Source organism: Aythya fuligula, chromosome 25, assembly GCF_009819795.1.
Source record: "Aythya fuligula isolate bAytFul2 chromosome 25, bAytFul2.pri, whole genome shotgun sequence".
Lineage (NCBI taxonomy): Eukaryota > Metazoa > Chordata > Aves > Anseriformes > Anatidae > Aythya > Aythya fuligula.
The window spans coordinates 5,025,602-5,048,393 of record NC_045583.1 but is presented as its reverse complement, the minus strand read 5'-3'; the positions used below and the strand labels follow the sequence as shown (position 1 = coordinate 5,048,393).

General features: G+C 60.1%; 1 protein-coding gene across 2 annotated transcripts; it reads left to right on the top strand.

The window, feature by feature from the left end:
* Window positions 1–3,799: 3,799 nt before the first annotated feature.
* PPARD (peroxisome proliferator activated receptor delta) lies at window positions 3,800–17,758 on the top strand. 2 transcript variants are annotated; one of them, XM_032203253.1, is made up of 7 exons: window positions 3,800–4,119; window positions 13,469–13,702; window positions 14,325–14,476; window positions 15,151–15,289; window positions 15,740–15,942; window positions 16,167–16,620; window positions 16,990–17,758. In XM_032203253.1, the coding sequence occupies exons 2-7, from the start codon at window positions 13,567–13,569 to the stop codon at window positions 17,235–17,237; spliced, it is 1,332 nt and encodes a 443-aa protein (XP_032059144.1). In that variant the 5' UTR covers window positions 3,800–4,119; window positions 13,469–13,566; the 3' UTR covers window positions 17,238–17,758. The 2 variants fall into 2 exon arrangements, with proteins under 2 accessions (XP_032059144.1, XP_032059145.1); XM_032203254.1 differs by having other exon boundaries at window positions 3,802–4,119; window positions 16,170–16,620.
* Window positions 17,759–22,792: the final 5,034 nt, after the last annotated feature.

Here is a 22,792-nt window from a genome sequence, read left to right as displayed (position 1 = left end):
TCCCCAGCACCCACAGCGGGCACTGAGCCGGCGCTGCACAAACACACCGCTCATCCCAGCTCGTCCCTTGGGTGTCAGGGTGCAAAGCCTCATCCAAGCCCTCAGCTACAGTGTGCGGGCACACAGCCCCCCCTGCACAAAGCATGAAGCCGCTGTGACCCCAGGAGGAGCAGCAAGCAGCGCACAGGGCGTGCTGAGCAGTGCAGGAGGAGCCCCACATCCCTCCTCCCCCCCCCAACCCCACCACCCCCGCCGCCATTTTGCGCCTCCCCCCCCTCCTTCCCTTCCCCCGCGCCTACAACTCCCATCAGCCCCCGCGCGCGCGCGCTGCCCGAACCCGCTCCCGCCAGGGGGCGCCCCGAGAGAGGCGGGGCGGGCTTGGGCCGTTGCCATGGCAACGCGGCCCCGAGTAGCCGGCGGCGCTGATTGGCTGCGGGGCGCTGGGCCGGGCGGTGGCGTCAGGGCGGGCGCGGTGACGTCCGGGGGCGGGGGGGGGGGGGAGGGGGGGGGCGCCGGCGGCGGAGCTGGGGCCGGCGGCGGGAGGTGAGAGCGGGGGGGGGCGTGAGGTGGGGGGGGGGACATGGGGGAAATTGGGGGAAATAGGGGGTGTAGGGGGACGTGGGGGTTTGGGGGGATGTGAGGGTGTAGGGGGGTACGGGGGGGTTGGGGGGAAATTGGGGGGTTTGGGGGAATAGGGGGTGAGGGGGGGACGTGAGGGTTTTGGGGGGGGCCTGGGGGGGTTGGGGGTGTGAGGGGGATATAGGGGGTGTAGGGGGTATAGGGGACAAGGGGGGTGTGGGGGGCACAGGGGGGATGTAGGGGGTGGGGGGGGTTGGGGGGGATGTGAGGGTTTGGGGGGGACCTGGGGGGTTTGGGGGGGGTTGGAGGGCATAAGGGTTATGGGGGGATATAGGGGGCAAGAGGGGCACGGGGGGGTGGGGGGGGTGAGATTGGGGATGAGGGGGGGTGTGGGGGGGGCTCTATGAGGGTGACAGGGCCCTGGGGGTCCTGGGGGGGGTGGGTAAGGTTTGGGGGCAGCTGGGTGACATTGGGGTGTGGGGGGTGCTTGTCCTGAGGGGAACTGGGGAAGAGCGAGGAGGGGACATGGTAAGGACAGGGGACACGGGGGGGGGGTCGTGGTGATGACAGGGTTGGGGGGCGAGGATGAGGCTGGGGGGGGGGGCTGTCCCCAAGGGCAGGTGTTGAGGAGGAGAAGCTGGGGGCTGGGGGCTCTGTGCCGGGTGTCCCCACCCCTTAGGGGTCCCAGGGGGCTCGTGGGTGGTACCTCAGTGGTCACGGAGGGGGACGGAGCCGGGGGGGCTGCTGGGGGGGGGGGGCAGGGGGGTGCCCAGTTTGGGGCCAGCAGCGTGGCTTGGCCAGTGGGTGGGGAACCGGCGATGCCACCCCGTGCTCTGCTCCCCTTCCCGTGGCTGAGATCCTAAATAAAGGATTTTTGCTGAAAAAAAATAAAAAATAAATGGCAGGGGAAGCACAGGGGCTGCTGGACCCCGGGGGATGCGGTGTCTGAGGGTCCCAGCTCCGCGCTGTGTCTGTGACCCCAGCCGAGAGCGGCAGGGTGGTGCTGGCTGGGCTGCCTCCAGCTCTTAATTAACCTAAAAAACACTCGTATAAAAAAAAAAAAAAAAAAAAAAAAAAAAGTCCTAGGTGAAAGGTAAAGCAGCGTGCAGAAGGAGGCGGCAGGACCTCAAAACAAGCCCTGGTTTAATTTCACCTCCCGCTTCCCTGCTTTGTTTTGCCCTTCCAACCTGTTGCATTTTTTCCTTCCTCGCTGGCCCCCTCGGAGCTGTTGTTGCAGACGAGGATCCCGGGCTTGCTCCGAGCTGCTTCGCCCTCCCCTTTCCGTGTGCTCAGGAGGGTTTCTCGCCTCGCCACGCTTTCAGAAGCTCCTGAGCACCGGCTCCACCTCAGCCCAGGTTTAAGTCTCTAAGTTTGTTTAGGAGCAGAGAGGCTCAGACGCGTGAAGGAGTCGGAGCGTGGAGCCCCTGGATGCTGGGGAGCCCCCCAGGCAGGGTTTGGGGCTTCGCTGGGAGCCCCCTGGGCAGGGATTTGGGCGTAGGAGCCCCCCATGCAGGGCCAGGGGCTTTGCTGGAAGCCCCCTGTGCAGAAACTGGGGCTTTGGAGCCCCCTGGGCAGGATTTGGGGCTTTTCTGGAGCCCCCCACGCAGGGCTGTGGGCTTTGCAGGCGTCAGACACGCGGGATCGGGGCAGCACGGCTGCGGTCACCCCCATAAGTCAGCCCACATCCCAATTCTGGTCTGTGATCCTCTCCTCCCTCCTCCTGGTCTCTTTTTTTGTGATTTCCCTCGCTGCTTTCAGTGGGGAAGCCCTTTCCCCGTCCTCCCCGGGACTCCCAGGTTAGGGAGGTGCGAGCAGTGCCCACGGGCACGCCCCGGCAGCTACCTGCGAGCAGGGCAAGGTGAGCCCGGGATTTACTCAGTTCTCAGCAGTGGGAACGAGCTCGGGGTGTGATCCCTGCCGTCCCGCTGCGTGATTCACGCGCTCGTTGACACCCTCAACTTTGTCACCGAGTCAGGGCCGGGTTTTATTGCTGGTGGAGGTGCAGGAAGCCTGCTGCTGCCGCACCAGCGGGGCCGGGATGGCTTTATGGCCTCTCCTCATCAGGAAGGGGAACAAAAAGCCTGGGCTTGGGCGTTTGGGGAAAAACCCTTCCGTTTCGGGAGGGGACCTGCACAGCCGTGGATTGGGGTCGGGGTGTGTGGTTTTATGGCCCTGAGCAGCAGGGGGCTGGGGGCTCGCCCTCTGCTCCTGTGTGCGGCTCAGCCCCTTCCCTGCAGCACGGGGACAGTCGCTTCCTTCGCGGGAGGCTGTTAGTTTATGTTTTTGGTGTTTATAGTCATTTATATTTTCCGTATTCATTCATATTTTCTGTATTTGTAGCTGTCAGGAAGGGAGATCCTGATGTGACTGATGCTTTGCTCCACAGGACAGGGCTTGTTTTTGGAGGGGACACTCGTGCCATCCCCTGGAGGTGCCTGGGGCTGCTCGGCCACGTAGGAAACGTTCTTCGTACCCACCCGAGGAGCCTCTCCAGGAGCACAGGGCTTTTTGGGGCAGAGGATTTGCTTCCTTTCTTCCTGCCATGCTGGGCAGATGAAGCTCTGGGTGCTCGCTGCACCTGGGGTGAGCAGCACAAGGTGGGATTTGGTGCCTGCAGAGGAATCACCACCTCACCCCGCCAAGCAGCCCCGTCCCGGGGGTCTCCTTGCCCCAAAAGAGGCAGCGACAGGGAACGGGGCTTTTCCAGCGGGGTGGGAGGAGCAGCCAGGCCCGTGTCACGGCAGGGAGGGTACGTGGGTTCAAGTAGCATCATGTTCACAACATCTTTGTTTAATACGTTAGTCCAGTTAGTCTGCATAACTGCGTCTAAAAATAGAGCATATTTTCTGTAAGTCCTCCAGTTCAGCCTCGTAAGCCGTGGGTTTTTTTCCAGCCGTGGTCTCTTGCCGCTCTCCTGAAATTCGGGCGGTATTTGCAGCCTTATCAGCAAAACCAGGAGGGCCAAACTCCGTCAAATCCTTCGGTTTCTACAACCCGAGAGAGGGAGAGGTTCAGTAAAACTGCAGGAACTTGCAGGCAGCCTCCTAAAGAGGGATTAAGCGAGTCGAGTAAACAAACCGCCTCGTGGCCACGCCAGCCTTTTCCAACTGGAGCCGTGCGTTAGCATCGACTTTGTGCGTGGTGGGGAAAAGCTGGGGAAATCTGTCCAGGTGGCAGCCACGAGGCCGGGGCAGCGTCCCCGTGCGGGTCTCCTGGCTCCTAAAACCCCAGGGGAGCTCCCGGGGGTCCCTGTAGGGATTTTGGGGGCTTTGCCCCCGCTGCCTCCCCGCAGCGCCGGGGACTCGCCCCAGCAGATGGTTGCAGCGCACGGCGGAGGGGGGGGGGGTGTTTAAATTTCAGAGCCGTCGCTGGATCTGTCCCAGTTCTCCCGGCGGCATAAATATCTGGCCTTCAGCGCAGCCGGGGAACTCGGTGTTGTGTTCTCTTGCAGATTGCCTCGCTGCTCAGCTCTCCGTGCTGACATGGTAACGGAACAGGGGCTTGCACCGGCGGGCGGACAGGGACAGCTGCTGCGGAGAGGTAACCCTTCCTTTCTGTGCCTGCTCCTCCTAAACGCTCGCTCTGTTTGTGTTTTAAAAAAATTCGGGGCAAGGAAGAGCCCGCGGAGAGTGACCTGCTTGCAGCAAGTTTCAGTTTTGGCCGTGAGCTTAAACTTTCTGAAGGTTCTTTTAAAATCTGAATTCGGAGTCTTCTTCCCGTTCGGTTTCTGAACGGGATCTTTAAGGGTTTTGTTTAGGGCTCTGCTCTAAGTATTGTGGTCTGATCCCGTTGCTCTCAGCCGGCTGCTGCCGTCAAAGTATAACAACTTAAAATGTGATTAGTTGGCTGCGTTTACAACCGAAATTGCTGCTTCGAGAGCGGGGAGGTCATGTGAGACGAGAGGCTGTGCTTAGGTAAATGTTCACCTACTTATCTGGACACGCGATCTGACACCGACGCCGATAACATCGCTCCCTCCGGAACAGCCCTGCCAGCCAAAACGCCGCGGCGTGCTGCAGAGCTGAAATAGTTTTGGAGGACGTGGCCCCGGGGGCTCAGCTCCTGCCCGTGGGGATGCTGACGTTCCTCGGGGTGCTCGCCCCGCGCCCAAACGCCTCGCCTGGCTTCTAAATCCCCGCCGAGGGGTGGATTTATTTTCGCCACGAGACACGTCGAAGGTATTTAGCTGGACGGGGACGCAGCCTTTTGTATAAGCATCTCCTCGAGTTTGTGTTCTGGCGGTCGGGACGGGGACTTCTGAGGAACCCCAGTGCGTGGGGAGGGTTTTGTAACGAGCCACAGGACGCTGAGCGGGCGGGGAGGCATTGTTGTGCAGAGCTGCTCGCTGATCTTAATGGGCTCTTTCTCTCTAGAGCCTTGCCTGCTGACAAATCCGCATTTCCGTACAGAACATCGTGTCTTTGGGGGAAAGATTTATCTGCGGCTCTTGAATTACGAACTGGAAATCTGCAAATGGTCTTGGAGGTGGAGGGGCTGGCGTGACAGGAGGCTCACAGACCCCTCCGGGGGGGACCCGCAAACGCTTTTGAATTGAGCACGATGATGTCCCGGTGCTTATGGCTGAGGGCTTCTTTGCTGCCAGATCCCAGCCTGGCTGCCCTGCCCGTGGAGTTTTCGAGCTGTTGGTTTATCTGTGGTTTGTGCTGATAGCCCCGGTCTGTCAGGCTGTGGAGCTGCTTTTATACAGGGCGTTGCGGGGCTGTCTCTGCTTTTCTAGAGGTGTCACTCCTCAGAGACGTACTACGTGTCTCTGGTGCGATGATTTCTGAGACTGTGGGAAAGTCTAGACAAGCAGAAGTGATTTCCGTAGTGAGCATGAATGGGATTATTCTGTAGAAGAGCTATTTTGCTTTTTTTTTCTAAATCTTACACTCCGAAATACACTTGCGTTGGCAGAGTGCCTGGGAAATTTCTTTCCCAAAGCAGGGTTTCGAGTGTAGCCATCGATGCCAGTGTGAACCTTTTGGTCAAGGAGATTGTGAAACAGCTTCCCCAAAATGAACGATTTTTGGATGTTCGCTGAGCCCTGCGTGACTGCAAGAATTCAGAACAGAACTGACTCGAGACAGGTCTTAGTTTCGGGATGACTTCTTGAAATGCTCTGAGGTTCAGCGCTGCAATCACAGCGTCTGAAAAACATCTGGGTCCTCCAAGACTTAGCTGAGAGCTTGTGAACGTGGGGCCCTTTGGGTCAGGTGTGTGTTGGGGCGCTGCGGATCCCCCAAAAAGGTCCTGCCTTGAAGCGTGGGCTTTGAGGCCGGGGTTTTTAGGAAATCCTGGCTGAGAAGAGGTGTCAGGGTGAAAGCCTGAGCCAGAAATGTTAACGTTTCTCGTGGTGCTGGGTCATGCCAGAGCACGCCTTTGAGGCTTGCGGATAGCATCGGGCAGATAATGCTCGTGCTAACCAGAAGCTGTGCCCTCCTGAAGTGTTTTTGGTTTGCCCTGATCTGGGAACTGGAACTGTGCATCCAAAACACAGAAGGTGCAAGTTCAAACCCCGAGCAGAGATGTGGCGTGGGACAGGGAATGGTGCTGGTGGTGCAAAAGGGCAGGTGAGCTCCTGCCTGAGCTGATAGGGATTTTTGTTATTATTTTGATAATCTGTTAAGACAAACTTTGCTGTGAAACATGCAGCTGCTAATGAAAGTCTCGTTAGGAAAGGTTTTGTCGTGCTGAAGAAGGGACGGGTGAGAGGGCTTCAAAATAACCCAGGTTTGCTGCAGTCACCTCAGTGATGGGAACCTAAGCTTAACTCTCTATCCTGTCTGCTTTTTTATAACTTTATTTTAAGTCCAAATATCATCTTAATGCAAATCTGAAATGTTTCTGAAGGTACCCAAATCTGCTTTCTGCCTCTACGTTAATTATATGGATGCTACCAGAGCTGGTGGACTGTGGAAACACTTCTCCTCCTGCGGACCTGCGATGGTGCCCAGGACGTAAGGGTGGTAGGAGAGGTGCTGATGCCCTGCTCCAGCGTTTTGTTTTCTAGGGGCTGAGGCAGGAATCCAGAGGGACAGGAGCAGGCCGAGCTCCTCTCCTTGGTGGGGCTGTCCTGCCCAGACCGCGTTCAGTCCCTGAAAACGCCGGGAAACCTCCGTTCCTCCGGCCGGTTCTCGCTGTGTGAACGTGGCCAAAAATAGTAAGGAAACACAGTTCTCCTCCAAATTCCTGAGAGGGTGTTGAACTAGTTTGTTACACAAAGTTATTTTAATGCTCTCTGGAGTTGTCTGTGAGGAGACAGAAGCAAGCTCAGAGTTCGTCTTTTCCTGCTCCGCGTTCGAAGGAGAGGTGAAGCGAAGATTTGTTCTGTTCCAGCGCGTGTTCCCAGACCCTGCTGAATCATCTGAACTCGTGCCTGGGCATAATCGCTCACTGTCAGCTGCGTCCTGGGATCAGAGCTGAATGCCTGGTGCCCGGGATGTTTTTGCTAAGGTCTACAAAACACGCAGCGCGTTTCTGGGAGCCCAAGTATAAGCATAACAAACTTACAGCCCGGTAGATTTAGCCCAGGGGATCTCAGTGGCTGCAAAGAGGAGAAGGTTTGGTAGCGTTTTTGAGGTTTGGTAACGTTTTTGAGGGTGATTCCTGGATTTGGGAGCTCTGGCCACCTGGCACTGGGGCTTCCTGGCCTCTTGGGTATTTGGCTCCCGCCGACGGGCTGCCTGCGCGTGCCTGTGATTCAGGGCAGTGGACGCCCTGACCTGTTGCCGCATTTTTGCTGTGCCCCCGTCTCTTTTCCAGGGATCTGATTGCCCCAGGGGCGACACTCGCCGGTGACCTGGTGACATTGGGGCTTTGGGAAGAACCACGCCAGGCTCGGGTGCGAGGTGCTGCCACGAGTCGGGCGCTCCGACTCCAGGGCTAGCAGTGGCACCGCGCTGCGCTTGCAGCTTTCCTGGTTTTCCCTTTAAACGTTGCTCTGAGCCCGTGCCCGCTGTTTGCCTTGGGAAGCCGTGTTGCTGTTCCCTCCCTGTCAGCCCTGTTCTATAATTACTGATGTTCCTGAAACCAGATCCTCCCACGTGGCCTGCCCCGCTTCGGGGGGACGAGGGCTCTGTAAGCAAACCCAGCGCCCTGCAGCGACACGCGGGGGGCGCGGGGGTTCAGAGAGCCCCAGCTTGCAGCACGTTGATGGGTTTCAAGCTGCCAAACTTCTCTCCTTTTGGGATGGCGAAGGGGAAGGCTTCCCAGGTGGCTTCTCTGCACTTCCAGGGAGGAAGCAGGGATGTGGAAGCCTGCATCTGATCAATGGGTGATGTTGAGGGACAGGGCCACGGGGTCATGGTCTCTTGCTGTCACTAAACCCTCGGAGCTGCCTCGTGTCTCCCCCAGCAGTGCTTGAAGGCCACGTGCTGAGCTCAAAGCTGTCCCCAAAGCATCGTCCTCGTGGGGGCACAGCCCCAGGCAGGAGGGCAGCGCATCGCCCAGCATCACAGGACAGCTCGGGCCACCTCCGCTGTGCCCTGGCGGGAGTGGGGACGATCCTCTCTCATTACTGGACTTAACGAACGTCTCAAATGGCACCACGTCTGCGCAGTTTCCAGTGCTGAGCAGCCCCAGTGGTGTCACCTTTCGGGTACCTGCTTGTTTCCTGGCTGCTGTCCCCGTCCCAGCCAGCCGGACACGCGCACCCCCTGCCCCTGCCTGCTCCGGGCTGTCCTGAGCTGACAGCAAAACTCAGACATCGCTTGGCAGATGCCAGCCCCAGCCTCGCCAGTTTGTTTGCTGGAAGCACTCCTGGAAACGCTTCATATGGGAATGTGCAGAGGGAGAAGAGGGTCACGAGCAGCGCGGGGTGGTGCTGAGCCTTGCGAGCGTGACTGGGAACAGGTGTCCAAATCCCTCACACGGGAATAAACAATGACGCTTGGCACCGATGTCCAAAACATGCCGTCTCTGTGAGCTAATGCAGCGAGGAAAGGAGCAGGAAGGAAGCGCTGCAGAACCCAGTTAGCATTATTTTGGGTGATGGAGGAAATAGAGGGACGGGGGGCGGCAGGAGCTGCTGAAGGTCATGGAGCAGAACTTCAGGTAAGAGCTCCAGACTGCTCGGCTCTTCACTGCCCACCCTCCTCTCGCCCCTTTTGTGAAAGAGCTGCGGATCCCAGCTCATCCAAGGCGTTGGAGAGCCAGGTGTGGAGGGGTGAGCCCCGCAGGAGCATTAACCCTCTTCCAAGGAAGCCCAGCACCGGTGAGAAAGTGGGAAGTTCCCTTCAGATCAAAACATGATCTAGTTCTTCGGGACGATTGCGGCGCAAAAAGAGAAGGATCCAGCGAGTTTCATAACTCTTTGACTTTTTTTTTTTTTTTTTCTCTCAGTGGCCAGGAAGTGGATGAGTTCAAACACGCAGGCGATGTGTGATTCATGTTGGCAGGCCTGGCCGCTCGAGGCGAGCGAGGGAATCTCCTGCGCTGCTCCGTCGCGTGTTCCTGAGTAATTAACAGCACGGCTAATAGCAGCCCGGGCAGCACCCTGCTGCCGCCTCGGCTGGGCTGGCGTTGGTGAAAAGCCGACAGCCTGCAGGGAGGACAAGGAGCTGGACATCTGCAGGGTTGGAGCAGATGCTTTAATTTCTCTCAGGCCCCGAATATCAGCGCTGGCCAGGGCTGGGTGCCGCGGTGCAGGGGGAAGCATTCCTCCTCGCCAGCTCCAGTAGTTCACTTCTGCACGGAGCTGCCTCTTGGCCGAGGCTTCTGAGGAAATGCTGGGAGAGTGAGCACTGCCGAGACCTCGTTAGCTAATGAGGAGGTGTGTAGGGCTTTCAGGAACAAAAACAAAACACGTTTTCAGTGTTTGTCTCTGTGGACTTTTTGCTCTGGGTTACCTTTCCTGTGTTGCAGCATCTGCTGAGCTCTTACACGGCTTTTATTAGGAGTAGCTGACGTGCAGGAGGAGGAACAGAAACTGGTCCTCGATCAGCAGATACCCGACGCGGTGACACAACCCAAGGGATGTCTGCAAATAATGGCCAATGAGCAACCACCACATTTTTGTTGGAATCAGCTCCGTTTTTTGGTACATTTGATGTGTGTGCCGTGTCACACAAAATCCTGCTGTCCGGTGCCAAATTCACAGCCAACAGAATCCTTCCGAAGGGGTTCGCTTCTGTTGACTGTGAATTTGCCTAACATTTTCATCCAGATGATCAAAAACACAACCCAGAAGTGCTCCCGTGGTAAATTGGTCTCCTTTCACGGCTCCTGGTGACCTCCCATAGGGAAACGTGAGCAGCTTTGAGTGGATCAACCTTGTGACCCGTCCCTTGGGAGGCTGGGACGTTTTTTGGCGCCTTGCTTTGCCTGGAAACTTCCATCTTCCAGGGAGGAGTCTCGTCTGGCGACACTGAAACCGGGACATGTCGGGGAGCTGCCTCCATCCCCGTCGGTATGGAAATATTAGGAACAAATGTGCCTTCCCCTGGAGGGGAACGGGGCAGGAGTCCTCTCCACCCCAGCCAGCGTGTCGAAATGACTTCTTTGAAACTACACCTGCTTTAAAGATGACGTCCTTCTAATTATGAGCACTTCCTCCCTCCCTCGGTGGCTGCCAGCACCCAGGTGTCCGTGTCGCCACGCACGTCCCCTCCTTGTGCTAATTTGCTCCACGGGCAGCCCTGTGAGGGTGGTCGCATCGCCCCAGCAGCCCTCCCGTGCACCAGCCGGGGGGCAGTGGGCGCTTCTTGGCTCGTGTGGCAGCTTCTGCTGTCTCTGAACCTAGCTCTGAGGCTTAAATGCCAGCTCGCTGCCAGGAGCTGCCTGGCCAAAAGCATGCAAGGAAGACATGGGTCCTGCTCAGCTCTGGAGAAGCTCTGCCTTCAGGCACCGGGTCCGTGCTGCGCTCAAGGCTGGAGATTTGTCTCCTCTTAACTTTGCAAGCCCTGGCGTGCCAGGATTTTTTAATTTTTTAAAGCTGTTTCCCCCTTGTCTGTGCGCCACGCTTCTTCCCCGTCTTCCTGCCGTGTCATTCCGCCTGGCAGAGGGCTCAGCTCCTGCTTCTGGTAAAGAAAAACTTGGTGCCAGCGCTGTTTGAGGCGTAGGAGCCGTGAGGGGAACACCCAGCAGCATCTGTCCGAGTGAGGAGCCTTCGTGCACAGCAACCAGCCCAACGTCCCTGGCTGCCAAAGCTTTGAACGGGGCAGAGCAAGTCACGAGATGCTCGCCCTCTTGCTCGTTCCCATCCTGTGGGAAGAGGAAAGGGAACAGCTTTGCCTGATTTTTCTGGAGACGCTTAGGAAGGAATTCGCAGTGCCCGTCCTCCTTTCCATCCTGGCTTTCCAACGCTGCTCTGTGACAGCTGCCGGGTGGAAAAAGGGGGTGGCTGTGCCGGGCAGGGATCTCTTCCCCCCTCCTGCTCCTCTGCTGTGATGGAGAGGGAGGCAGCTTCAGCCCAGGGAAGGAAATGCCGTTGTTGGGGCTGGTGGGGGGGAATCTCCCCGGTGTCTGGGGCTGAATAAAGCATCCCCGAGGCTGGCACAGTCATTCACTCTCTGCGTGTGCCACAAGCATCCAGCACTAAAAGGAATCAAGCTTTTTTTGCTGATTTTGATCAAGCCAGCGCTGGTTTGTTCTTTATACCAAACTCAGCGATCCAGCTGAAGGGAACCAAAGGCTCGGCGGTCTCTGCGTGGAGCCAGGTTTGGCCACTGCCCCGTCCCGCAGGGGTCTGGGGTCCGCACGTCCCCTGCAGCCACGCGGAGGCCTGGCCCCTGCCCGCCTTTCATCTGCTGGAGGCAGGGGGTGCCGCCGGCCGGCTGGAATTAATCCCTCTCCCCCCTCCTCTGCCTCTATCTCCGTTGTTTGGAAAACAGGGGAACGGCTCCGGGAAAGGCAGGTGTGCAAACAGCTCCCGCAGCTCCCCTCCGCCCAGGCCCCTCCGCTCTCGGCCTGCCAGAAGATATTAAAACAATAAATTCAGAGCTTTCTGCCGAGAGCTTTTCTCCCCCTGGCTCTCCAGCCGCTCTCAAAGGCTGGGACCTGAATCCTTGCCCTTCCCCTAACATCCTCGCCCACACAGGGCACCGTCCTTTGGGGTTGCTTTGGTGGTTTTTGGGGTTCGAGCTCGCTGCCAGGGGCACGAGGCCCTGCCTGGACCCGGCGTGCCAGGGACACAGCTGGAAAACTGAGCCCCTGGGGGCCGATGAGACGAAGCAGAGACTACATCCTCAAAGGGTTTAAGTGCTTGCCTCTCCTGATGGATGCCAGAGCCACGGAGAGCTAACGACAAGCCCATGAAGGCGCTGCTGGCTGCGCTTTCCACGGGAGGCCAGCTCCTCCTGCCACAGCCTTCCCCCGCTCGCTGCTGTTCCATGCAGAAGCATTTTCCCCGATGTCTGTGCGTTCGTTTATATATAGCCTTTAACGAGGTCCAGCTCGTTACCCTCCACCCCTGACGACTAGGTTTTCCTGCCTGGATGCCCTGCCCCGTGTGCGAGCGGCGGCCAAGGGTAACAGAGCCGTGAATGGGGCCTCAGTGCTGCCCGGGAGGCGCGGGCGGGGAGTGCTGAGCCCCCTGCCCCTGTCCCAGTTCCTCAAAACAGAGGAGCCGTGGCTCCAAATTCGCAGCGGTGTCCCCGGGCTGTGATCCAGCAGCAGCTCCTTGGGGTCCCCGTGCTGGTGTGTCAATGTCCAGCCTCCCCTTTGAGGGTTCGTCCTCCCCTTGGCACCAAGCTGCTGGCCTGGGGAGCTCCGACCTTGCCGGGTGCTGACGGCTTCCCCGGGTGGGCTGGGGAGCTGGATGCAGCCTGGCTGCAGAGCTCTGGGCACAAGGGGCTGCTGTGGGAGAGGAACCGAGCTCGGGGAGCTGTGGGTTGCTGCTGTCCTCCTGCAGTGAGCCCTGTGCCACCGGGTGTGGGGCACAGACACGCGGGGTGCCCTCGTGGAAGAACCCTGCAAGCAGCTTATACAGGGAGTGGGCACGAGGATGCTCCAAAAGCTGAACTCGTGTCTGTAAATCGAGGCTCTGTGGAAATAAAGCAACGGATCCTGAGCTTTCTGATAGCTCCTTGAAGGAAACGGCTGCAGCTCTGCACCACCCCGGCTGGAGGTGCTCAGGGCTGGAGGCAGAGGCGCTGCGGCACGGGGCGAGAGCCGGCTGGGCTCGGGGCGCTGGGAACAGCCCGGCCTCGGCCACGGCACATCGCTTGGCGCTGGACGAGCACAAACAAGGAGAGGAAGCGTGGGGGAAAGGGGCCCGTGGCCACCCTCCCACAGGAAGCCCCGGGTTGGGACGGGGCTGGGCCGTGCAGCCGGCGCGGTCGCGCTGCGGCGCTCGGCAGCGTGCGGCGGGGCAGCGGCGTGTTCGGGCTCTTGGCAGAGGAGCCGGGGCTGTTACAACACGATGAGTGAAAACAAACACCAGCACTGTGACGGGAAGGAACGGGAGGGCAGGGGCCGGCAGGAAGCCATCAGTCTCACGGGCGGCTGGCGTGGGTCTGGGGCTTTTTTTTTTTCCTGCCCCCAGAAGCCGCTGTCCTCGCCCCGTCATCAGGCTGAGCCCCGCATTGCGTGGCTGGGGATGGAGTCTGAAGGTTGAAGATGAAGGATCCTGATCTTTCTGCTGGCGTTGGCTCTGCCAAACCTCAGCCTTGGCTGCCACCGGGACAGCCCAGGGCATGGGTGGCTTTGGGGGATGTTGCCCAGGGCAGCGTCTCCGCTGCAGGACCTGCAGGGCAGGGAGCAGCGGCCCCAGGTCCCTGGTGTGTGTCCCAGGATCTGTTGGGCTCCGAACACGATCCCAGCAAGATTTTGCTTCCCTGAGCCCTGAAGAGCAGCAGAGAAAAGCCCCGGGGGCTGCTTGTCTGCCTGGGTAAGACGGAGCAGAGCAGGGCTCCTGCGCCTGACACCGTGCCTCTCCCCCTGTCCGCAGGCTAAAGCAACAGCCTGGTAGGGTCCATCTCGGCTAGACACGGATGATGCCAGAGCTATGACAGGGATTGCAGTCTTGGCACTGAGGGGTGATCGATTATGGAACAACCACAGGAGGAAGTACCTGAGGTCAGGGAAGAGGAGGAGGAAGAGGAAGAGGCAGTGATGGTGGCCAGCGGAGCCTCAGACCCAAGCGCAGGACCAGACAGCTCGCTGCCTTCGAGCAGCTACACAGGTGAGTGGAGCCCCGGGGGCATCCAGGCTGCAGCCACGTCCTCCAGACAGCGTGCTCAAGGCAAAGGGCACCGGGTCTGCATGGGAACGGGGCTTGGCTTGGTTTAATTTATGAAATAATTCATGGAGAGCCAAGTTACGGAGAAGTATTTCTTTCTCTGCGGTCACCACACAGCCACTGGCAGCAGGCTGGGAGGTGGCAGCAAGGCCAGGAGGGGAAGGTTGTGCCCCGGAGGGTGCATGGGGGCGAGGGGAGGGCTCCCGGGGTGCCTGAGAACCTTCCCTGGAAATCCTGGGTGCAAACTGCTCGTAGGAGCCGGGAGAGAAGCGTTGTTGTTCCTGTGCCAGCCCCGTGCCAGCTGCCTGGCAAATCTGCTGGTAGGATTTCGCTGCCTGAACATGAATGCCAGAGGGAGAAATCAGAGCTGATGGGGAGGCTCTTAGCTGCTGGGAACGCTTGGCTCTGTACAGGGCATCAGCCTGTGGCCAGTGCCTGATCTCAGAGGTTAACTGCCCGAGTGACAGCCTGGGAAGTGCTGGAAGTCCCTCCAGCCACGGGGTTAGATGCGACGCTGTGCTTGTGGTGACTACACAACACGATGCCTCCCCTCGTGTTTTTGCAGACCTTTCGCAGAGCTCCTCTCCCTCCCTGTCGGACCAACTGCAGATGGGCTGCGAGGAGGCGGCCTCGGGGGCGCTGAACGTGGAGTGCAGGGTCTGCGGGGACAAAGCCTCGGGCTTCCACTACGGCGTGCACGCCTGCGAGGGCTGCAAGGTGCGTCCGCCCTGCAGGGGCTGCGTTCGGCAACAGCAAGCAGAGCTGAGAGCCCGGGCAGCGAGCTGGCTCTTTGGGCAAGCAGGGCCACAGCAAAGCAGGGATGGAGGATGAAATGACTAAAAAAAACCACAACCTGCCTGGAGAACCTACAGGCAGGCACACCAACACTGTCCTGAAGGAGGCAGCTGAGATGTGTGTGACCCAAACCTCTCTGCGTCGCGCTTTACTTTGTAAGGCAAAGCCTCCTGCCCGCCTGGGGACTCTGGTTTTGCTTTTCAAGATGCTGGCTGTGCTGCAAACCAGCAGCGTGCTCGTCCCCTGGGACCGCTGGCCGCAGCTTGGCTGCGCCTCTGAAATTCCTTCGCCCCCCCAGCAGATGCCAGCGGGGCTGGGTTAGCAGCAAGGCCCTGCCAGGCATTCCCACAGCCCGCTCCTCCATCCCTCCCTGCTGGCTGCCCGCAGTATCACACACCCAGCTCCCTTCTCCCACCTCTCCTCGTGGCCTTGAGGCTCTGCTCGTGCTGAAAATACCCCGTGGGGGGTGAGGGGGCTGAGCCTCTGTGAGGCTGCTGGGGATCAGAAATGAGCCCAGTCCCAAAATGCGGGTGCTAACGCTGCTGTTCCCTTGTTCCCCCTGCTCCGGGTCCCCCCCGTGCGCTGCCTGCTCTCAGGGCTTCTTCCGCCGGACAATCCGCATGAAGCTGGAGTACGAGAAGTGTGAGCGGAGCTGCAAGATTCAGAAGAAGAACAGGAACAAGTGCCAGTACTGCCGCTTCCAGAAGTGCCTCTCGCTGGGCATGTCACATAACGGTGAGTGCCACCCTTGTCCCCTGGGGTGCCGTGGGGCCGTCGGCCCCGTGAGCGGAGCCCCCTCCCAGGGACTCACATGGGGAGGCCAGATGGAGCTCACTTTATCCCGTGGCTCTTTTTTTGCCAAGGAATCATCTTCTTTGAAGCCCAAAGCTTCTGGTCTTTGTCTCTTGCATTCATTCCTTCCCTACGAGAAGGGGCTCTTTGTTCCTGCCGCACAGGCGGGCTGGTGGCACGGGGCTCTTCCCTCCAGGTTGGCCCGGCAGGCGCTGTGCACACAGGTCGCTTTCCTGTGCTGGGATCTTTAAACCTGAGGCGTCACCATCCCGTTCCTGGCCAAGCCAAAGTGTTTATGTAGGAAGAAGAAGCGGGGCTTGCGAGAGAACCCAGATGAGCAGGGATGGGAGCTGTGGGGCTGTGCTGGGGGGCTCACTGTTTTGCTCCTCGCAGCGATCCGCTTCGGCCGCATGCCGGAGGCAGAGAAGAGGAAGCTGGTGGCGGGGCTGACGGCGAGCGAGATCAGCTGCCAGAACCCACAGGTGGCCGACCTGAAAGCTTTCTCCAAGCACATCTACAACGCCTACCTGAAAAACTTCAACATGACCAAAAAGAAGGCGAGAGGTATCTTGACCGGGAAGGCCAGCAGCACCCCAGTAAGTTCCCTCCCAGGGCAAACGGGGCTGGCTGCAGCCGGCGCAGGGGGGCTCTTCTCTGGGCGAGGACGTGCACCTCGCTCCTGCTGTCGCTATTGCACGTGCACCACTTCCCAGCTGCAGCTCCGTGGGCTCCACACGCCCTGCGCTCACTGCTTTACACACTCGTGTGTGTGTGCTCAGGTCCCTGTGGCAGGTTCCTGACCGCTTGCTTCTCTTTCAAGCAGCCTTTCGTGATCCATGACATGGACACCCTGTGGCAAGCAGAGAAGGGGCTGGTGTGGAAGCAGCTGGTGAATGGGATTCCCCCCTACAAGGAGATCGGGGTGCACGTCTTCTACCGCTGCCAGTGCACCACGGTGGAGACCGTGCGGGAGCTCACCGAGTTCGCCAAGAGCATCCCCAGCTTCGTCGGCCTCTACTTGAACGACCAAGTGACTTTGCTGAAGTACGGGGTGCACGAGGCCATCTTCGCCATGCTGGCCTCTATCATGAACAAGGACGGGCTGCTGGTGGCCAACGGGAACGGCTTTGTGACCCGCGAGTTCCTGCGCAGCCTGCGCAAGCCCTTCAACGAGATCATGGAGCCCAAATTCGAGTTTGCTGTGAAGTTCAACGCGCTGGAGCTGGATGACAGTGACCTGTCTCTGTTTGTGGCTGCCATTATCCTGTGTGGAGGTGAGCGGCTGCTCTCGGCCCTGCGGGAGTCAGGAGGAGGCTGGGGAGGGCTGGGTTTCAGCTTCAGCAAGGGTTTTGCTGGCTTAGATCAGCCAGGGGTGTCCTAGGGGAGCAGGAGAAGAGCTGAATAGTTCTGACATCAGAGATTCTCCGCGGCAGTGATGCCAGGCACGCTGGGACCTGGCGTCATCCCTTTCTCACAGGCTGCTGTGGGACACGTGCTCCGAGGGCACGTGTTTTTCCCCTTGTCCCATTGACCAGGCTGGAGTCCCCGTGGTGGGAGGGTTTTCCATCTCCACACCTCCAGGAGCAGCCCGTGCTTCGGAGGGCCACCCCGTAACGCCCCGCTGCCGTGCTTCTTCCCCGCAGACCGTCCTGGCCTGATGAACGTGAAGCAGGTGGAGGAGATCCAGGACAACATCCTGCGGGCGCTGGAGTTCCACCTGCAGTCCAACCACCCCGACGCCCAGTACCTCTTCCCCAAGCTGCTGCAGAAGATGGCCGACCTGCGGCAGCTGGTGACGGAGCACGCCCAGCTGGTGCAGAAGATCAAGAAGACGGAGACCGAGACCTCCCTGCACCCTCTCCTTCAGGAGATCTACAAGGACATGTACTAAGGACCTGTTATTTATGAGAATGAAGCCATGGATTCCCGGTGGGACTCTTTGTACAAACACAAAGAAAACCTTTCCCCGTGGTGTCTTCCGTTCCTTCTACGGGAAACTCTTTTTCTACACGACCCCACCGTACGGTACACAGGGCAGGACGCCGTAAGATTTTGCAGCCGCCACCTGGCCGGCCGGGGCTTCCTTTAACACACACTAACAAATTCAGAGGCAAACCCTAAGCCACCGTTTCCGTTACTACAGCCCTGCTCCTCAGCTGCTCCCCGGGGCCCTGCAGCGGCCGGGCGGTTCGCACGGCGTGGGCAGCGGGGTTCCTGCGGCAGCCTGGGGGCAGCGGGGCTGCTCTGGTTGTCCAGAGGTCACCGAGCAGGGCCAGCAGCAGCACTTAGAGCGTGCCTCGGTTGTCTTTTTTTTTTTGTATTGCACTCCGAAGATGTGGGCCTGAGCCGTGAAGTCTAGGGCAGTGTCACAAAAAGGAAGTTTCTCTCTTTTCCCAAAGAAAAAAAAAAACACAGAGTATTTGAAGACGGGTACAGCTGTCCTCACACACACCTGCAGCTGCAGCGCCCTCACTGTGCCCCCAGCGCCCCCGCTCCAGAGGAACCTGCCCCTCGGCAGCTCCGTGTGAGGAGGGTGGGATGTGGAGAAGGGAGGGAAGGGTTTGACTCACAAAAATCCACCTGTGGAGCAGAGGCCAAGGTCTCTTTACTTCCCCAGGCCGTTCTGTGCAGACCGAAGCTCCAAAATTGTCTGCACGGGGCCAGGTCTGGGGCTGTGCAAGGCTGGGAGGAGGCAGCGGGGCTCATGCCTGGTCCTGCAGCTCCCTTCCCAAGCTGGGGCTGTGGGGCAGAGGCACCGGGATCCCTGCAAACACCAGAGCGAGCAAAGCCTCCGGCAGCACCAGCACCGGGAAAGTCACGGCCAGCCCGCAGAGCCCAGCACAGCGAGGGGACATCTACTGGGACAGGGGAAGGGAACACGGGGCAGGAGGGTGCCACAAAGGGCTCAGATCTGATGATCCCACTCTGTCCAGGCTGTGGGACCAGCCTGGAAGGCTTCAAGTTGGGGAACAGCAGCGTTGGGGAGAGCAGGAGCTGGCTGCAGCCCAGCCTGGTGTTGCTGCTGCCTAATTGGGTGGCCTTCGGCCCCTCTTAATGGCCGTGCCTCAGTTTCCCCTGCTGGGGAAGGGAGCCACGCTGTCACCTGCCCTCTGCTCCGAGGGGAAATACGAGGATTAACAAGTGCCCTGGTTGCAAGGAGCCTTGCAGCTGTGACCCCTGGTCTAAATGCCTCAAAGTATTCCTCAAAGGCGAGGGAGAGGGCGGCTGCTCGCAGGGCGCCGTGCCGGGGAAGTTCCCCTGAGCGAGGAGGGGGCAGCTTCAGGCTCCGTGCCCTGCCCAAGCCCCGAGCAGCTCCGGGGCTTCACCTCGCTCCGTGACACAGGTGAAGCAAAATGCTGCGGTGCTGCCCGTGCCCGGGATGGGACCCGGTGTGGGTGCCCCCCAGGAGCGGGCTGGGTGCCCTGCGAAGCTGGGTGCTGCCTGCAGCATCCCTGCGTCCCCAGCAGCCTTATTCAAACACCGATAATCCCACAGGGGGGACACGAGAGCGGATTAATGGGTTTTGTGTTCCTCCTCTTCAGGGTAGTGGCTTTCCCTGGTGCAATAATCCCTTTGGAGCGCCGCAGGGCTGGCAGCTCCCAAACCCCTGCCGCTGCCCTCGGGCTCCTCACCGTGCCTCGGTTTCCCTGCCCGCAGCCCGCCCGGCCCCTTCCCGTGTCCCTACCTCGCGGGGGAGTTAGGAATGACCTAAATTTCTAAAGCACTTTGAAGTCCTCTGGGGAAGGCACCGCAGACGCACGCTGCACCCAACCTGGGGGATTTGGCCCCAAACCTCCCCCCGGTGGCACCCGGGGCTCGCGTGCCCCTTACCTGGGGAGCTTTTTCCTCTTCCCCCCTCCCCGGCAGCGTACCAACCCTCAAACTGAAATGTATATTTTTGCTAGAAGTACAAGCCTCCAAGTGTTTTTAATAATATAAATAGTGCCCACGAACTGACTTGACTTTAAATAAATCGCAACTAAATATTTAAGAACCTCTGAGCGGCCGGCCCTTCTTTGTGGGATTCCTCTCGAGCCATCGGGATGGGGGTTTCCAGCCCAGGGGCTGGGGGTTGCTGGCACTGCCCCCTGCACCCCCTCTCCTCTGCCAGTCCCTGGGGGGCCCCAAATCGAGGGGTGCGGGTGGGAACCGGGCTCTGCTTGGGGTCCCCGCGGGGACAGGACCCCCCCCACCCAGCCTCCTGACAGTGCTAGGAGCAGCAGGGCAGGGGTTAAGCTGATTAAGGTGAGGGTTGCTCAGGTGGGAAGGGGTGTGCCCACCCCACCAAAGCCATAAATACCCCCGGGAGGGTCATGGCCCTACAGGCAGCCAGAGGAGATGGAGGCAGGCTCAGCATCGGGGGTGTTAAGGGCCCGGGGGGGCTCCCCGAGACCCCTGTGCAGGTAGGGCTGGGTGAGGGGGCTGCGGGAAGGGCTCTGGGGGGAGATGGGCTGTGGGACCCTCAAGGGGGGTGGCAGAGAGAGGTTTGTGACAGCACTGAGCATCCCCCTGCCGTCTCCCCCAGAAGTTGTGGGGCTGGAGAGGGCAGCGCTGGGGGGGTCCCCTTGAGCTGGGGGTCCTGGCCAGGCACCCCCCTCCCCGCCAGCCCCGCACCAAGAGCTGCTGCTGCCTTCTGCCCCTCCTGGGGGCCTGCCCCAGCCCCCTCTGCCCTCATCCCCCCCCCCCCAGGAGAGCCCCCGGGCTTGAGCAGCAGCTGCTCAGCCCCAGCCCAGCCCCTGGGCTCTGTTTGCTTTGCAATTAGCCAGGAGATAATTAGCCGGATGGGAAAACCTGGCCACATCCAGGCACAGCCAGCACCTGGAGGGGGCTGTGCCCAGCCCCTGGCTTTTGGGGTAACCAGGGCTGGCCCCAGCCCTTGGCCACGTAGTTTTTTTTCCCAATTTGCAGGAATTTTGCCCGCGGATTTTGCCGGTGGGGCCGCAGCTGCCGCTTCTCCCATGACCCCAAATCGGCCCCGCGGTGCCGCTACTTCCAGAGCGGGGCCTGCGGTTACGGCGAGCGCTGCAGGTGAGGGGCACCCGGTGCCACTGGGGGACGGGGGGCCCAGGAGGTGCCGTGTGGGGCTGACCCCTTGTCGTGGTTTAACCCGGCCGGCAGCTAAACACCACGCAGCCATTCGCTCACCCTCCCCCCTCCCTCTCTGGGACGGGGGAGAGAAATGGAAAGTGGAGCCCGTGAGTTGAGATAAAGACAGTTTAATAAGACAGGAAAATAATAATAACAAAATAATAACAACAATAATAATAATAATGATACAATGGTGATAATAGGAAAGTAATAATAATATGTACAAACAAGTGATGCACAATGCAATTGCTCAGCACCCGCTGACCGATGCCCAGCCTAACCCCGAGCAGTCCGGCCCCCTCCCCCAGCTAGCCACCCCTATGTATTGTTTAGCATGACCCCAGATGCTATGGAATACCCCTTTGGCTAGTTTGGGTCACCTGTCCTGGGTCTGTCCCCTCCCAGCTCTTACTGCACCCCCAGCCTGCCTGTTGGCAGGACAGAGCGAAAGGCTGAGATGTCCTTGGCTTGGTATAAGCACTGCTCTGCAACAACTAAAACATCGGGGTGTTATCAGCACTCTTCTCATCCTAAGCCAAAACACAGCATTCCACCAGCTACTAGGAAGAAAATTAATTCTGTTCTAACTGAAACCAGGACACCCCCCTGTCCGTCTGTCCCTCTGTCCATCCCCGGCCTCCTCCAGCTTCCAGCACGTCCAGGAGGAGCCGCTGCCAGCCGGGAGCCGCCACAGCCCCGTGCCCAGCGTGGCCCCCGGTGCCTGGCGCACCTCGGTCCCCGCTGTCCCCAGGGCGATGCAAGCAGACTTCAGGCTCCCAAATGGGGAGGTTGAGGAGGAAGAGGATGATAAAGAGAACGTCCCAGCGCTGAGCAACCCCTCGGGGCGAGCTGTTCATGAGGAATTCATCCACTGGAGAGCTCGGGGTGCTGCAGGTAGGTGCTGGCTGCCCCAGGGAGCAGCAGGGCTGGGGGTGTTGGGGGTCGTGGTAGGGCATCCTGAGCACACCGACCCTTGAGCCAAATCCCCTTCCCTCTATCTCCGGGCAGGGCCCAGCTGGGGCTGTGGAAACCCCTCCTGGCTGCTTTTTTTGGGTGGGGATCTGAACTGCTGAGCCTGTGCCCTGCAAGCAGCTGGCCTGGCCCTTTGAGGGGCTGGGATGTGTTTTCCTAACAGCTCTCCTACCTGCAGGCTCCCACCCGCCAGGACCGGGACCGGATCCAAACTCCCCCAACCCCAGAGAGGCGGCGGTGGAGACGGCGACGGGGGCTGAGCGCTCAGAGGTGGGCTCGGGGGGGGGGTCTCCAGTGACCGGGCTGCCCCCATCACCCCGTGTTGGTCCCACAAGCTGGGGCAGGGATGGAGCAGGGGCTGCAACGCTGTGCTGCTCTGCTCGCAGGTCCCCGTGGAGCAGGGGGCTGCGGCAGCCCCGCTCCCTGCCGCGGCGCTGAGGGCGCGCAGCGAGGCCGTGGTGTGCGGCATCTGCATGGAGCGGGTGTGCGAGAAGGCGCTGCCGGAGGAGCGGCTCTTCGGGATCCTCCCGAACTGCAGCCACGCGTTCTGCCTGGGCTGCATCCGCACCTGGCGCCGCAGCCGGGACTTCCAGAGCGAGGTCATCAAGTGAGCACACGGGGGGGATGTTCAGGGCAGCGTGGGGATGGTCACTGTGCCCTATTCTGCGCCCCCAATTCCTTCCTTGGGTCTGGTGGTGCGGCTCCTGGGAGCTGGGAAGGGGATGGGACATGGCTGCGGGGTGAGGCGGTGGTGGTGGGATCCTGTGTGGGTCCTGAGCCCTGCTGGGGGCTGTTTCCCTTCTGGAAACCCACCAGCACGCGTTGCCTTCACCCAGGGCTTGCCCAGAGTGCCGGGTCGCCTCCAGCTACTACATCCCCCACAAGTACTGGGTCTCGGATGCGGGCGAGAAGGAGCAGCTCATCGAGCGCTTCAAGGCGCGGACGGGGTGAGTGCGCAGCACGCTGGGCTCTGTGCTGTGCCAGGAGCCGTGCTTACAACTGGGCTTTGAATCCTGCAGGAAAATCAGGTGCAAGTTCTTCATCCAGAACCGCGGCCGCTGCCCGTTCAGGTCGGACTGCATCTACCTGCACGAGCTGCCCGGCGGCCGGCCACCGCGGCGTGGTCCGCAGCGGTCAAGGACAAGAGCTGTAAGTGGGGAGATGCGTCCTGGGGGGCTGGGGTGCCCCACGAGATGTGTCCTGGGGGGTCCTGGGGCACTATGTGGATGCCCGACGTGGCTCAGGCTGGGGCTCCCGCTCTGTCCTGTGCTGCAGGAGCTCAACCCCTCTCCCTTGGGGAGCTCGGATGAGGACGACTCCTTCCTGCTAGGATGGGCCTTCACCAGGGCCTTGCTGGAGGCGGACTCCCGGTACTTGACCTTTGCC

What these genes read in the sequence shown, in the direction of transcription:
- PPARD (XM_032203253.1), top strand. Translation starts at nt 13,567, where the DNA reads ATGGAACAACCACAGGAGGAAGTACCTGAGGTCAGGGAAGAGGAGGAG. An exon ending in GGAAGGCCAGCAGCACCCCA is followed by an intron (nt 15,943 to 16,166) that starts GTAAGTTCCCTC and finishes TTCTCTTTCAAG; the next exon opens with CAGCCTTTCGTGATCCATGA. An exon ending in TGCCATTATCCTGTGTGGAG is followed by an intron (nt 16,621 to 16,989) that starts GTGAGCGGCTGC and finishes TCTTCCCCGCAG; the next exon opens with ACCGTCCTGGCCTGATGAAC.